This window comes from Staurois parvus, unplaced genomic scaffold (genome assembly GCF_062004578.1).
Source record: "Staurois parvus isolate SC_StPar_1 unplaced genomic scaffold, SC_StPar_1.0 ptg000727l, whole genome shotgun sequence".
Classification (NCBI taxonomy): domain Eukaryota; kingdom Metazoa; phylum Chordata; class Amphibia; order Anura; family Ranidae; genus Staurois; species Staurois parvus.
This window is the reverse complement of record NW_028318523.1, coordinates 5,015,540-5,031,779: the sequence shown is the minus strand read 5'-3', so window position 1 is coordinate 5,031,779 and position 16,240 is coordinate 5,015,540. Positions and strand designations below refer to the sequence as shown.

Below are 16,240 nucleotides of genomic sequence, written 5' to 3'. Positions count from 1 at the left end.
AAGTCCTGGAGACGAGCATGGAAGGAGGAGACAACGGAGCTAGAAAGTAGGAGGTCATGTGAGGAGCGGAGAGTACGGTTTGGGTGGTATTTGGAGACAAGATCGGTGATGTAATTTGGGGCAGAGTTATAAATGGCTTTATATGTTATTATTAATGTTTTGAATTTTATCCGTTGGGCAATGGGAAGCCAGTGGAGGGATTGGCAGAGAGGGGTGGCAGATACAGAATGGTTAGTAAGGTATACATGAATGTGATCCAGCCAGCCCATGCTGCCCTGCCGCAGTAAATGTACTGTGGCCGGGCGGCAAGTAGTTAAAGCGAGACATGATTGATATCTATTTACTCGGCGTAACATCATCTTTTATATTTTACAAAAAATTGGGTATTATTTTCTGTTCACTAAAATTCATTAAAGTGTATTTTTTTCCAAAATATTTGCATTTGAAAAACCGCTGAGCAAGTATTGCGTGACAAAAAAATCCAACACCCACCATTTTATTCTCCAGGGTCTCTGCTTAAAAAAAATATATGTTTGGGGGTTTTAAGTGATTTTCTAGCCCAAAAAAAATAAATTTTTACATGTTTCAGAAAAATGTCAGAATTGGCCAGGGAGTCAGGTGGTTAAGGATTTTCACAGAAGTAAAACATTTATTTTTACTGTGCAGACATTACCTCACATGGCAAAAAGCCAATATCCAGCCATCTTCAACCAGCAATTTGTTCTCAGCTTTAAAATTCATACTCAAGTCCATCCCGTAGGCTCCATACACATGGACCAGAAGAGGCCGCTGTGAGAGTCCATCGCCCGCTTCACAGAAAACAGTAATTGGTACCAAAGTGCCATCCTGTCAACAGCAAGTGAATACATGTCAAACTACAGATATACCATATCATGCAGACAATGCCCCATGATAGGCAGCAATCCTGGGACAACTAAGACACCATCCTCCCCATTCTGGATAACTGAAGGAATAGAGAACGATCTTCTCTACCATTTACCAGCTTCTGCCTCGACTTCCAGGAAGCTTTATCATATTTTAAACAGCCTAATTCTAAAGGCAAAAGTATTACTAAGCCACCTATGCCGAGTTCTGTGTACAAAATCCTACATTTACACAGAGACTGACTTGTTTCGTATACTGGTTACCATTTTAGGCTACTCGAGGATTACAGTATACCTAATGCCAAATCTCTTGCCAATTTCTTTAATTAAATTAAAAGGTAGAACTTCACCGCCAAAAGTAATTTTTGGTATCTTGCACCAGCCCTCCCAATAAGATTTGTAATTTATTAATTTATTTTTACTTTTTTTTTGTGCTGCAAGCTCAAAAATCAACTTTTTTGGTCGAGGAGAAGGAAGGGGTGCCGACAGGGCAGCCCACAGTTCGATTTTCAGCCGACTTGGGCTGAATAAGGGAAATCAACTGATTCCTCCATGCACACTATACAACATGGATAGAGGAATCCTGCTGCTGGCTGCTGTAGTTAGCAGTTGCTGCTGAACACCCAAACAGTGGCGGCATCTGACTGGATTCAGCCACAGTTTGGCCAAAAATGTTCTAACTAGCATCTCCAACAAAAGTGAAGTGTAATATTGTGCTTTTGTTGAGTGCAGGGGTGCTGACAGGGCCACTCATAGCACAGATTATGGTAAATTAAGCAGGAAATGCCCAATATTTAAACCATGTATGGCCAACTTTAGGCTTGTAACCTAGCTGTCGGGGAAAGGGCGGAAGTAAAATTAAGGCATTGAAGGTTTTTGGTTCAGGGACTGTTGGACTGTGTTTCTGTTTCCGTGACTTTAATTGGGCTTTGATAGAACAATATGTATTAAAATGGAACCTCAAATAAAAGATAACGTATTTCAAATGCAGGGTCTGCTTTTGATTCTTTTTGTTCCTTTGTTTTCACCTGGAGGTTCTGCTGGTGACCCTTCCTATCCTTTGGTGATGGCTCTAGCTCACTATGCTGGATCTCTTTAGGAACGTCATTGCCGCTCTGGGCTGCAGATGCCTTCCCACCTTCTTAGTATTTTACTGATTGAACCCAATGGACGTGTCTTTTCCAATCTACATACCCTTTACAAACAGGTTGGAGACCCTTCCTATCCTTTGGTGATGGCTCTAGCTCACTATGCTGGATCTCTTTAGGAACGTCACTGCCGCTCTGGGCTGCAGATGCCTTCCCACCTTCTTAGTATTTTACTGGTTGAACCCAATGGACGTGTCTTTTCCAATCTTCATACCCTTTACAAACAGGTTCTTCCATATTCCTATTGTGACAGGTTCCCTTGAACTAAGACTAGACTAGCACAAACCTTGCTTTTTGCTTTCAGGCGGAAAACTTGGCAAGTCTCGCTCTTCCGAATGGCATGATCGGCTTCAATCGACAAAGTGTTTTCTAGTACCGAATAAGCAAATGCGATTGGTTGATGTACAGGAGACTCCAGGTAAAACTGAAGGAGATCGGAGCCTCGTTCTGGGTGCACCACCAGCTGAACCGCACAGGCCCATTCTGGGAGCTGGACAGAAATAAAAAGGGAAAATAACACGCTCATTACTCAGGAAATTCAATGTCCGTATTTAGACTTGTAGAAATCCTTGAATACGTGTGATAGATTTAATCTGCAAAGCTGTTTCACCTCAATTCATATGATAATTATATATACGGATATCAGAGCTGAAGAAAGACTTTACGTGCTCAGAACAAAACATTCGCTGACAGTGGCGTAGCTTAAATGGTTCGCTGCACTCAACTTGTTAATAACCTTTTTTATTTAAACACTATAATGAAATTCAATCACTATTTCAATTAAAAAGCAAACTATGAAACAGGTCATGATTTTCTTGTCAAAATTTAATTTGCTCTGTGAAGTGATATTTAAAGTCAAATTCCATTTACAAAGGAAAAATGTTTACTCTTCCACCTATTGAAAGTGAACGGGGTGACGGTGACAGGGCTGATGACTTGTTTTGTCCCCAACTTGCACTTCTCTGCATAAGCAGACACTGTCTAAAATGTAAAAAGATAAAGTAACAGGCATTGTTTTCAAGTCGCTAATTTAAAATTTATCTAGAAATTCATTTTGCTGAGGTTTTCATGTTTTTAAAGGCTTGCCATTCTCCATAATTTTAAAACAAATCAAATGCAGGCCTGTGGTCAGTCAGGGCAGGGTCATACTTGGCAATCCATTAATATCCTTTATTTAACAAATGCTGGATATTACAGGACGTTGTGCAGATTATAAGATCCATACAAGACGTCTCTAAATACAGGATACAGAATGAGAAGAGGGTCTGAACAAGCTTAGAAACTAAAGGTGTGTGTAGACTTCCTGTGCATGTATGATCCATCCGTGCTTAACACTTTGAGGACCAAGGGACGTATTTGTCCCATGTTTGTAATTGCGTGTATCATCTGATTAAGAACTTAAAACTCTTTTTTTTTGGTTTGAGTCAAAATATTAGTTCTTATCAACAAACAACAAATGGATCTAGCTTTTTTGCCAATTATTTCATGAAATGGCTTAGTTACAGCAACTGAAGTGTACGAACTTTAAAAACAAAACAATTGATTCTTTTGGCGTTCCAAAACCTTACGGTCCTCAAAGAGTTAACCCCTTAACACAACCTCCCGATAGCCCTTTAAGTGGTCTTTATTTCCCAGGAGGTGGCACAGCTTTTGTATCATGTGACTGCTGCAATTGGCTCTTACACTAGTCACATGATCTGGCTCTTATGAAGAGGGGATACCCCTTGAAACGCGTAAGTTAATTAGATCCAGGTGGCATCTTCCCGAGCTAAGGAGCACATGCAGTGGATCAATTAATATTGTCTTTGATGATTTTGCTGATCGTGGTTCACAGTAGTTTGTGAGTATTCCGCCACACAGCAGTGCGGGAGTGTGATGGTGACGTTGCAGTTGCGGTTGGATTGATGAATTGTATGAGAGTGGATGGTCCGGGGAAGTGTCGCCTGGCTGTGTGGACTTGGCTGCCTGTCCCGTCCTATCACCCGGTGTGTGTCCTGTACCTCCTCCATGAGCGCTGTTCAGCGGGTGAGAGTTGATAGTGGTTTCCAAGAAGAAGAAAAAATTGCCCTGCAAGCCGAGGGACAATCTACAGGGGAGCACTCTAATTTGCAGACCTACTCCTGGATATACCGGAGGGACCCAGACCATATCTCTCACCAATAAACACCAGGGGGACCCCCAATTGGAGAGGATCATCAGCCTCATATACAGCTGAGGGAGGACCACCCATTACCGGATGACATCTGGATTATTTATATACAAAGGCGCATTTTTTATGCGGGTCTGGTGAGTGCGCATTGCTTTATCACATACGTACACGGATACCAGGATCAAGACACCTGAGCACCTATTCTCTTTCATTAATTTGCAGGAGGACTTTCTATCTTGATCTAATACTTGTCATTTTCTGTGATTGTTTAGCGCTGCACTTTATTTACATATACATTACGGACTTTTAGGGGTTATTGGTACCTCACTTGTGCATAGCAGCTTTACAATATAAAGTACTAAGGCGCTTCTTCCCAATATCTTTATAAGTTTGTGAGTATACATCGATTTTATCAATAAATTGCCAATGTGCTAGGCTGGTGCGCCCTTTTTTTTGCTTTTGTAGTAACATGATCAAGGGCATGTCCCATTGGCTCCTGATCAGAAGCTGATGTGCAGGGGCTGTTTATTAAAGCTTGGTTCATATCTACACATGCGACCAAGTGTGGTCATGTGTAGGGCATCCCAGTTATTTAAATGGGCTGCCCTACATATGACAAACACAGAAGAGTTGCCTGACTCTTTTCCAAACCATACCACACCAAACAACAAGTTTGGCATGCATTAAAATGAATGCATTTGCAGAGGTGTTGGGATGCCATTACTGTAACCCCCCCTCCCCCAAAGAAAATATTTTCAGAATGCAAAAATCCTTAAGGACAAAATACTTTTTTTATTTATTTCAGGTACTTATATAGCGCTGTCAATTTACGCAGTGCTTTACATATACATTGTACATTCACATCAGTCCCTAACCCTCAAGGGGCATACAACCTAAGGTCCCTAACGTATATGCCTACATACACATACTAGGGCCAATTTAGACAGGAGCCAATTAACCTTCCAGCATGTCTTTGTAGTGTAGAAGGAAACTGGAGTATCCGGAGGAAACCCACACAGGCACAGGGAGAACATACAAACTCCAGGCAGGTGGTGCCGTGGTTGGGATTCAAACCAACGACCCTAGTACTGCCAGGTGGAAGTGCTAACCATTTAGCCACAATGGTGGCAGTTGCAATTTTTTATCTAGCAAGGTATTTGTGAATTTATCATACACATATTTTCAGGGAAAAATACACACAAAAATAAAACCAAACAAATATTTATTTAGTAAAAATACACAGTAAGAAAAATACACACAGTTTTAGTACACACAAACACTACAAACATATCTTAAAATATAAGATTGGGCTGTGTCAAGTAAATAGATACCAAACATGTCAAGCCCTAAAACTGCACACGCCTGTAGAATTGCAAAGAATGATGGTACCCCAAATTCTCCATAGACAACGCTTCAAAAGCTTTTACAGTTCAACCTTTTAGGGTTAACCGGCAATTCTGGCCCTAGCATTCTTGTTCTTAGTCTGACGTTCGCAACGATACCTCACATGTGAGGCACAATTCATGTTTACAGACATGTGCTCACCCTATACTGTGCTTTTTATATGGGGTGTGTACGGGAGTGACAGGGGTGCATTAAAAATGTAATTATTATAATTTAATTTTTTTTATTACACTTTTCAATTTTTTTTCCAACTTTATTGCTATCACAAGGTGGCTAACAAGCTTCCTGAGACCCCCTCTATCTCCCATGCCTTCCAATGCAGCTATTCAAACAAAAATCGTGCTTGACAGATGTAACCCCAGAAGTCACGTAATATGCTCTTGGGATCATTAGTTGCAGTTGGGATCAGGGAACTATACCGATATTATTATACAGTATTTATATAGCGCCAATAGTTTGCTCAGCGCTGTACATTATAATGGGAGACAGTACACGAGACAGTACAGTAACAATACAATACACGAGGGGTTCGAGGGCCCTGCTCCTTGGAGCTTACTATCTAGGAGGGAGGGGATGGTGGTACAGGAGGAAATAGCTGTGGGGGATGGAGTGGTGGGAAGAGCGGAGGAGATCAGCAATTATGTTAGGGCGGGGTAGGCTTCTCTAAAGAGATGGGTTTTCAGGGTGTGTCTAAAGGTGAGGAGGGTAGGTGACAGTCTGATGGATTGGGGTAATGAGTTCCAGAGGATGGGGGAAGCCCTGGAGAAGTCCTGGATACGGGCAAGGGAGGAGGAGACCAGGGAACTGGAGAGTAGGAGGTCTTGTGAGGAGCGGAGACTGCGTTTTGGGTGGTAGATGGATATCAGGTCGGTGATGTAGTTTGGGGCAGTGTTATGAACAGCTTTGTACATCAATGTTAATATTTTGAATTTTATGCGCTGGAAGCCAGTGGAGGGATTGGCAGAGGGGGGAGGCGGATACGGAGCGGTTGGTGAGGTGGATGAGTCTGGCCGCAGAATTCAGGATAGACTGAAGCAGGGATAGCCTGTGTTGGGGTAGGTCGGCGAGGAGGGAGTTGCAGTACTCAAGTCGTGATATGATAAGGGAGTGAATGAGTTGCTTTGTGGTTTCTGGAGTTAGGAACGTGCGTATTTTGGAGATGTTGCGGAGGTGGAGTCTGCATGAATTTGTCAGCGATTGGATCTGGGGCTGGAAATACAGATTGGAGTCTAGAATGACACCTAGTAGTTTGGCTTGCAGGGTGGGGCTGATGGTGGCGTTGTTGGTCGTGATGGAGAGGTCGGGGGGGGGGCTGGGGGGAAAACTAGGAGCTCAGTTTTAGCAAGGTTTAGTTTAAGGAAGTGGAGTGACATCCAGTCTGATATGTCGTTCAGAAGGCTAGTGATTCGGGCGGAGACTGAAGGGGTGAGGCGAGGGGTGTAGAGATAGATTTGAGTGTCATCGGCATAGAGATGGTAGTGTAAGCTGTGGGAGTGTATCAGTTGACCAAGGGAGGAGGTGTAGATGGAGAAGAGAAGGGGCCCGAGGACAGAGCCTTGAGGGACCCCAACAGAGAGGGGGAGTGAGGGGGAGGTGGCAGCATTATAGATAACACTGAAGGAGCGTTGTGACACATAGGAAGAGAGCCAGGAGAGAGCGGAGTCTCTGAGGCCAAAAGAGTATAGTTTTTTGAGGAGGAGGGGGTGGTCGACCGTGTCGAAAGCCGCAGAGAGGTCGAGGAGTAATAGCACTGAATAGTGTCCTTAGGCTTTGGCGGTTAGCAGGTCGTTGGTGAGTTTAAGTAAGGCAGTTTCGGTGGAGTGTAGGGGACGGAAGCCAGATTGTAGGGGATCAAGGAAGTTGTTGTTGGTGAGGTGAGAGCTTAGGCGAGTATAGGCTAAGTGCTCAAGGAGTTTGGATGAGAATGGCAGCAGGGGGATGGGTCTAAGGTTGTTTAGGTCGGTGGGGTCCAGGGAGGGTTTTTTAAGTATGGGAGTGATGTGCCCGTGCTTCAGAGGGGAGGGGAATGTGCCAGTAGAGAGGGAGAGATTGAAGATGTGAGTGAGGGAGCGTAGGATGGAGGAGGAGGATGATCATAGGAGCTGTGTGGGGACAGGGTCAAGGGGGCAGGTGGTAAGGCGAGCTTCAGAGAAGACCTTAGTGACCTCTTCAGTGGTAGCAGGGTCGAAGGAGTGGAGTGTTGAGAGGGTTTGAGTGTGGGGAATGTTGGGCGGGGTAGAGGTCTGGACAGTGGCAAGGTCAAAGGGGAGGAGTGTTGAGGGGGCTTTCGTGCGAGGGATGCTAGGTGGGGTGGAAGTCTGAGCAGTGGTTAAATCCCTGCGAATTGCGTCGATCTTGCTTTGGATAGAAATGCATCCATAGAAGCCAGGACTTTGGATCTGTGTATATCTTGGTTGGTGACACACAAAGCACTGAGGCCATAAAATCAACATGTCAGTCAGGCAACTACCATTTTCAGGGGATACCAGCAATAGCAGCAATATTTTTCTCATAACCTGCTTCCTACAGAACGTGAAATGGGAAAATTTGGAGTGGGCTGGAAAGCAATTTTTCCCTTCATATGAAAGCAGACAACTAAACGCGAATGTTATCATTCAGCGTAACGAGACAAGCAGATGACATTTGTTCCAAGCACACACCGCTTGTGGTCTCTTTGTGATTTAAAATAATCGCGACTGCATCGAAAGTTAATTTTCAGTCGGCGGCTGTGATTACCGTGCTAAAGTAATGCTTTTAGGGAGTAAAACAGCGAGTTTACAGCACCGGTGAGAAATATTCCATCTTGTTTAAGTGACATTATATTCGGTGAGAATTTCTATTCAGTCCTGTTATTTCCTCCTTTCTATCTCTGATTATACGCCCCTTGGCCGGCGCGCTCTTGTAATCTAGCCAGTTTGATTCCAGCTAGCGATCTTGTGCTAGACGTTGGCTCTTAAGCATTTAGTCACTTGAAATTGGTGCCTTGGAACGGGGAGCTAAAGAAAACCCATTCAGCAAAACAATACCCCTTTTTTTGGCACGCGTACACTTGGTGGTTTGAGGCTATTATGTGTATGCAGCAAGGGGAAAGAAAAAAAAAGAAAATCAGCATTCTGTCTCTGCAAGCCACTGAAAGGACAAAACTTCCAAAATTCAAAAGAGAAGCAGTGAAAATGTAGTGACTGCACCGCTGCAAATACAATATGCTTTTCTGACATAATATACATACACAGGCCTTTTTTTTTTATATTTAGTTCATAAAAGGGAAGAACTGTTGGAAAGCTGTACGGATATGAGATTCACCATCTGTACCTGCGTGCATTCTCAGCAAGCCAAGATCATACCTTAGATTGTACGCCCCTTGAGGGTTAGGGACTGATGTGAATGTACAATATATATGTAAAGTGCTGTGTAAATTGATGGCGCTATATAAGTACCTGAAATAAATAATGTTTCATACAATGCATTGCTGACTCTAAATGGAGAGGCAAGCACCCTTGGGTCACAGCAAGGGATGTGCCTTCAACTAATTAAATATATATAAAGTCTCTATCTAAGCCTGATACCCTAATCTAACTTAGCCCAACTTGTGATCCAGCCATCACTGCTTGTGGGAATCTCCCCCATGGCAGTCCTCCCTTAATCACCATGCACTCAGAAAACACGAGGCGGCTTTATTTTGTTAGGACCACCTGCATTGTACTGCAAATGGGCGGCTCCTACAGGAACAGACTGCCTGCTTCTGGGTTCAAGGTGAACGCAGGATCCCCCTCTCCAACTCCTGCTGTGGTTAGACACAGATGGATTTTGTCAGCAGGTCCCAGCCAGCGATTCATAGTTGGGACCTACTGATTGGCTGTGTCCAATCACATCCCAGAGCCCTGTGTTGACAAACAACACAGAGCTCTGTACAGAGGGAACAATCTCTTTCTTTGTACTCTCTGCACAGGGAGAAGGAACAGAGATTTTTCATAAAAGGCAGCACACATTGCAGAGATTAACATTTGTTAGGCACACACATAACCTTTTGATTACCGAGATGTTAACCCCTTCCCAGCCAGTGTCGTCAATACAGTGACAGTGTATAATATTACCACTGATCACTGTATTAGTGTCACTGGTGATGTCAGTGTCAGTTAGTCGTTTACTAGTATAGAAAAAAACAAATAAATAAAAATTCCACTATATATATCATAGTTTTATATATATATAGTGTTTATGAATATATATAAACACTATATTGCCAAAAGTATTGGTTGGCCTGCCTTTACACGCACATGGCATCCCAGTCTTAGTCTGTTTGGTTCAATATTGAGTTGGCCCACCCAAGCTATAACAGCTTCAACTCTTCTGGGAAGGTTTTCCACAAGGTTTAGGAGTGTCTATGGGAATGTTGGACCATTCTTTCAGAAGCGCACTTGTGAGGACAGGCACTGATGTCGGACAAGAATGACTGGCTTGCAGTCTCTGCTCCACTAATTCATCCCAAAGATGTTCCTTTGGGGTTGAGGTCAGGACTCTGTGCAGGCCAGTCAAGTTCCTACACCCCAAACTTGCTCCTTTATGTCTTTATTGACCTTGCTTTGTGCACTGGTGTGCAGTCATGATGTAACAGGAAGGGGCCATCCCCAAACTTCCCATAAAGTTGGGAGCATGAAATTGTCCAAATGTCTTGGTATGCTGATGCCTTAAGAGTTCCCTTCACTGGAACTAAGGGGCCAAACCCAACCCCTGAAAAACAACCCCACATCATAATCCCCCCTCCACCAAACTTTACACTTGGCACAATGCAGTCAGGTAAGTACCGTTCTCCTGGCAACCGCCAAACCCAGACACGTCCATCAGATTGCCAGACAGAGAACCGTGATTCATCACTCCAGAGAACACGACTTTACTGTGGCATGCTTTACACCACTGCATTAGATGCTTTGCATTGCACTTGGTGATGTCAGGCTTGGATGCAGCTGCTCGGCCATAGAAACCCATTCCATGAAGCTCTCTGCACACTGTTGTTGTGCTAATCTGAAGGCCACACGAAGTTTGGAGGTCTTTTGCTATTGACTCTGCAGACAGTTGGCGACTTCTGCGCACTGTGCACTGACCCCGCTCTGTCATTTTACGTGGCCTACCACTTGGTGGCTGAGTTGCTGTTGTTCCCAGTTGCTTCCACTTTGTTATAATCCCACTAACAGTTGAGCGTGGAATATTTAGTAGCCAGGAAATGTCATGGATGGACTTATTGCACAGGTGGCAACCTATCATGGTACCACGCTTGGAGTCACTGAGCTCCTGAGAGCGACCCATTCTTTCACAAATGTTTGTAGAAGCAGTCTGCATGCCTAGGTGCTTGATTCTATACACCTGTGGCCATGAAGGTGATTGGGACACCTGAATCCAATGATTTGGAGGGCTGGACCAATACTTTTGGCAATATAGTATATATCATAGTTTGTAGAGACTATGGGGTTGATTTATTAAAGGTAAATAGGCTGTGCACTGCAAGTGCACTCCAAATGCAGTTGCTCTAGATCTGATGGAAACATGCAAGGAAAAATAAAAAAAATAGCATTTTTGCTTGCACATGATTGGATGAAAGAAATCAGCAGAGCTTTGCCTCATTTCAGAACTTCCCCTCAGATCTAAAGCAAATGCACCTGCAGTGCACAGCCTATTTTTCTTTAGTAAATCAACCCCTATAACTTTCACACAAACCAAACAATATGCACTTATTGGGATATTTTTTTTTTTTTTAACTAAAAACATGTAGAATACATTTTGGCCTAAAATGCATGAAGAAATTAATTTTTTTACTGGATATGTTTTATAGGAAAAAAAAAATTTTTTTTTCAAAAGTTTTGGTCTTTTTTAATTTATATAAAAAAAATAAATTAAAAACCCAGTGGTAATCAAATACTAACAAAATAAATTTATATTTGTGTGAACAAAATGACATAAATTTCATTTGGGTACAGCGTTGCATGACCACACAATTACCAGTTAAATTAGCACAGTGCTGAATAGCAAAAAATGGCCTGGTCATGAAGGGGGTAAAACCTCCCAGGTGGCAAGTGGTTATGTTTGGCCACCTTAAAGTGGTTGTTCACTCTTACATATACCCAGTGAAGTGATTGGCCTCAGGTGATACACAGAGATGAAACAAATCCTCCTACGTAAATTGTACCTGTTAAAGTGGTACTAAAGTCTGGAGAAAAAAAACAAAAAATTCTCCCTTGCAAGTTAAGTGCATAATGTGCTAATATGCATCACAAACACCACATTATGAAATACCTTAAATAGAAGCCCTCCAGTAACTGCTGGCCACTGTAACTGCTGACAGGGCTTCCATCCTCACCCACTCTTCCATCCTCACCCAGCCTTCCATCCTCACCCACTCTTCCATCCTCACCCGGCCTTCCATCCTCACCTGGCCTTCCATCCTCACCCGGCCTTCCATCCTCACCTGGTCTTCCATCCTCACCCGGCCTTCCATCCTCACCCGGTCTTCCTTACAGGCTCCAGTCATTTAAATGTGCATGGGAGCCTTGACCGCGGCACAGCACTCTGAAGGGACGACATACTCAGTATGCTGTCCTTTTAGAGGCCACTGCGAAGGTGCCAGTGATGTCACCGGGTGCAGAGATAGTGAATACCTCTTGAAAGGTGCACATTTGGGAGATATTCCTTGTACATACTGGTAAGTTTTATTATAAGCTTACCTGTAGGTACAAGTCACCAATCACTATTTACTGCTGCTTTAATCTGCAGCCCTCTCTCCTCTACAGCCTTCTAAACCACACAGATCAAAGGCTTTTTCTCAGGTATAAAAAGCAGGGGTAGGGGAGCCGATGTCACACACTGTACAGCACCAGAGGAGAGCTGAGTGTAATCTGAGACCTGAGTAGAGGGAAAGGATCTGCTACACAGTTTCATAGGGAAATGTGCACAACTGAGGCAGTCATTCACCTTATGTGTACTGGAGGGGCATCTCTCTAACCTGTCAGAAAAGACTCATCTAGATAGCAGAGGGAAGAGAGATCAGCCAAAAACCACACTCTGTGCTTTGAATTGAGGCAAGTACATAATATACAGGGTTATGCTCTGTTCATTTTTCATTTTAGAGGTTTACAATCACTTTAAAAAATTAGTCAACTGTCTACCAACCAGAGCTGTGGAAATCAGCCACATATGAAAATACATGGCACTATGTGCTTTAAGGATTACAGACCACCAACATTAGGCAACTACTTGAGTACCATCCTTCATACCCCAATACCCATTCACTACCAGGCTATTTTTCAGTTTTCAAGTACAAAGCCACTCTTGACTGGCTCTGTACTGTGATCCAAACTGTCCAACTCAGATAAAAGCCATTCAAGGGCACACTGGCCACTTGAGTGTGTTTTTGATGCGCTGTTTATAGTTGACAATTCAGAAACACACATCCAACTCTACGCCATTTTTTTTTAACCTTCCTAGCGGAGTGTGGCTTGGGGTTAATTTTCAATTCCAAAGGCGGTAACCCTGAGCCACACTCGGGATTACACTGTAGTGTAATTTACCTTGTCCTGCGATCCCCCGATGTCCTCCTGCTATGTCCTCCAGCTGATGCCGGCATCAGTCTTCCCTTCCCTCCTAGCATCACAACGCAGGGGGGCGGAACATGACATACACACAATACATTGTAATCTGTTAGGATTACATTACTGTATCAAACCATTTCACCTAAATGTTGTCCCGAGTGCTTTGTCCTGTGCCCTGCCTGCACTTTCACCGTTCTTTCTGCCTGGAAACTTGAGAAATGTCCATGGCGTCCAAAAAGCGTCCCTTTAGGTCAAAAGCAGTTTTAGACCGGCTAGAGAACAGCGAGAGTGAATTAGAATCATTTGCAGAATTTTGTGATAGAGATTCATGAGGAAATTTGTCATCAGACACTGAAAGTGACGACAGCGACGATTCTGCAACTGAGCTCAGTGATGTGCGAACTTGGTGCTCTATTTCAAATTTCAGTGTTTTTGGTTTGACTACATTATTGAATTAAATTTATTATTATATTATTATTTTTTATAATCATATATAATATTTATTATATTAGAATTTATGATTTTGTGTTTCAAACTTTATCATACCCGGGATGTTTACTAGACTCTTGTTTGGACAGATTTAAGTAAGTTATTCCTAAGAGTTAAAAGCCTACAATATAAAACAACAAATTTTCATGCAAAACAATGTAACGCTTTGACATTCAAAAATATTGACATAATCAGCCAGAAGGTTAATATAGAGGTACAGAGGTGGTTAACGCTAATCACCAGTCAAATATAAAAGACACATCCTTTTATTCATTAGTACATAATTACATATGTTTTTATTGCAAACATTACATTGTACCTGTATTTGACTTAGTATTACCCCTTGCAGTCCCTGTACAGCAGAGCTTGAACTGGGAAAGGAAGAAGCAGCAAAATGAGCTAACCCACGGTGCTGAAGTGCTCATGTACAAACAAGGGTCATGCTGATAAAAGGGAAGAGGAAAGTGACAGAGCTGAGTTTTTCAGTCTGCTACTTCTCCTTTCACCATCTAGTAACAGGGTGGGGGAAGTGTAAGATCTTTAAATGTTACGGAAAAGTAGGAGAGAAAAAAACAAATCTCCTGTCCTGCCAGGTTTGTGTGGAAGATCAGTGTACGTCTCTGGACTGGATGGACAGTAAATTCTAATCAAATTATATAATTGTTATCAGGGGCGGACTGACCATTTGGAAACTCGGTCACTGCCCGAGGGCCCGGGGTCAGTAGGGGGCCCCATGAGATGCCCCTGATACCTTTTTCATAGGCTTTTTTGAGTTTGGGCAAGTTCACAGGGGCCCCATGATCCCCTATTTCCCGGGGGCCCCATGAGTTGTCAGTCCGCCCCTGATTGTTATGTATTTAGCTGTTTGTCTGGAGTCCAGATTTGGAATGTGGAGCCACCCAGCAGCTATTTGTTGCATTTATCAGCAAGATGCACTTATATCTTAAGCACAAGGACTTCTCAATAGCTGCACATTTGGGAACCCCAAAGGCTAAACTTACCTTCACAGAGTGGTAAAGCAATTCGCTGGATAAGGAAGTCACTTCCATATGAAGCTGATTGTGTCGTTTCAAGAATATAACACAATGATCCTTTATTATTTCCATGTCCACCAATCGAGAATGTGGCTTTACATGATAAATTGGCTTCCAATGATTTATAGAGCTATTGACAGGAGCCTTCATTAGCTGTACCAAAAAGTAGAGAACTGTCAGTGCCTATTTTTTTTTTAACAGAGATCATTTATATTTAAACACAGAGATATCTGTTGCTTACATACAATTAAAGTGGTTTTAAAGGATAAGTTCACCTTTGGGAACATGTTACATGTTCCACACATTTTTAGGGTGGAATATGCAACATGTTCCCATAGCTGCAGCTGCGTCTGCCGCCCCCCCCCCCCCCCTCCGTCCCTCTGACAGATAGTACGGGGAGAAGTTTTCCCATACTACCTGTCAGATTTGAAAACAGTGTGGCCATGTGGGGCTCCGCCCACACAGCCACGTCACTCATTCAGAGTTCTGTGATTGAGTGCCTACAAGTCCCAGCGGCCTTAGCGGCTGTCGGCTTGTAGTTTTCAGTGAACTATCATGGCACTGTGGAGCGCCGTGGTAGTTCATTGAAGGTTCCTGTCAGTATATCTGCTTGACAGTACATATCGTACGGCACGCAGATATTCTGACAGGTCTGCAGGAGACCTGCATGGCATCTGCGATCTACTGATCGCTGGTGCAATGGTTTCCAGGCTCCTGCAGACAAAATAATAAATGCACATTTTTTTACCTGCAAAAAAATGTTCACTTATTATTTTTATCAAAAAGGTTAACTTATCATTTAAAGGCTCAAGGTTTATTTTACCTTCATGCATTCTAAGGAAGGTAAAAAAAATCTTCTGTGTGTAGCAGACCCCCAACACTTATCTGAGCCCCATCCCGATTCAGCAATGTCAAAGAGAGCCTCGATTCTCTGGGAATTCACACCCCTGTTTGGCTGAGGCAGCAGTGGGAGCCAATTAGGAGAGGGAGGGGTGGCTCTGTGTGTGAATGGACACGTAGAGCTGCTCGGGAGCACACCTGCTTGGGTGCCCCCATAGCAAGCTCCTTGCTGTGGGGGCACCCCACAAGAGGGAGGGGCCAGGAGTGCTGGTGGGGGACCCAAGAAGAGGAGGATCATGGCTGATCTGTGCAAAACCACTACACAGAGCAGGTAAGTATGACATGTTTGTTATAAAAACCAAAAAACAAGACTTTAGCATCACTTTAAAGCTGTCATAGATGGATTGAAATTCGCTGGTTCAGCAGTGACTGGACGAATTTCGATCCATCAATGGCCATTCCTGTTCCAGAGAAGTCAATTTAATGATCGACTTGTCTTGAACCAGCTGGTTGGCCAATTTTCCTTCAATCAGAGCTGCAGCCAATTGGCTGTAGGACAGATCAGTGCATTCTGACGGAGGAGTTGTCCCTGCTATTGGAATACAGTAGCACAGCAGAAGGGATTTCTCCATCCACCTCGATTGTGCAGATAGGGGAATCCGTTTAGTTTTCTTTAATCAGCCTTCTGGCTTATAAAAACAAATGTATCCAT

General features: G+C 43.3%; 1 protein-coding gene across 1 annotated transcript in view; it reads right to left on the bottom strand.

The window, feature by feature from the left end:
• Window positions 1–16,240, bottom strand: part of PREPL (prolyl endopeptidase like) — a 54,093-nt gene that overhangs the window by 7,708 nt on the left and 30,145 nt on the right. Inside the window, exons 8-10 of the mRNA XM_089653928.1 lie at window positions 14,656–14,841; window positions 2,319–2,522; window positions 674–846 (exon numbers count right to left, since the gene is read on the bottom strand). Of these exons, the coding sequence (XP_089510054.1) occupies window positions 674–846; window positions 2,319–2,522; window positions 14,656–14,841 (563 nt within the window). The remainder of the gene's footprint in view (window positions 1–673; window positions 847–2,318; window positions 2,523–14,655; window positions 14,842–16,240) is intronic.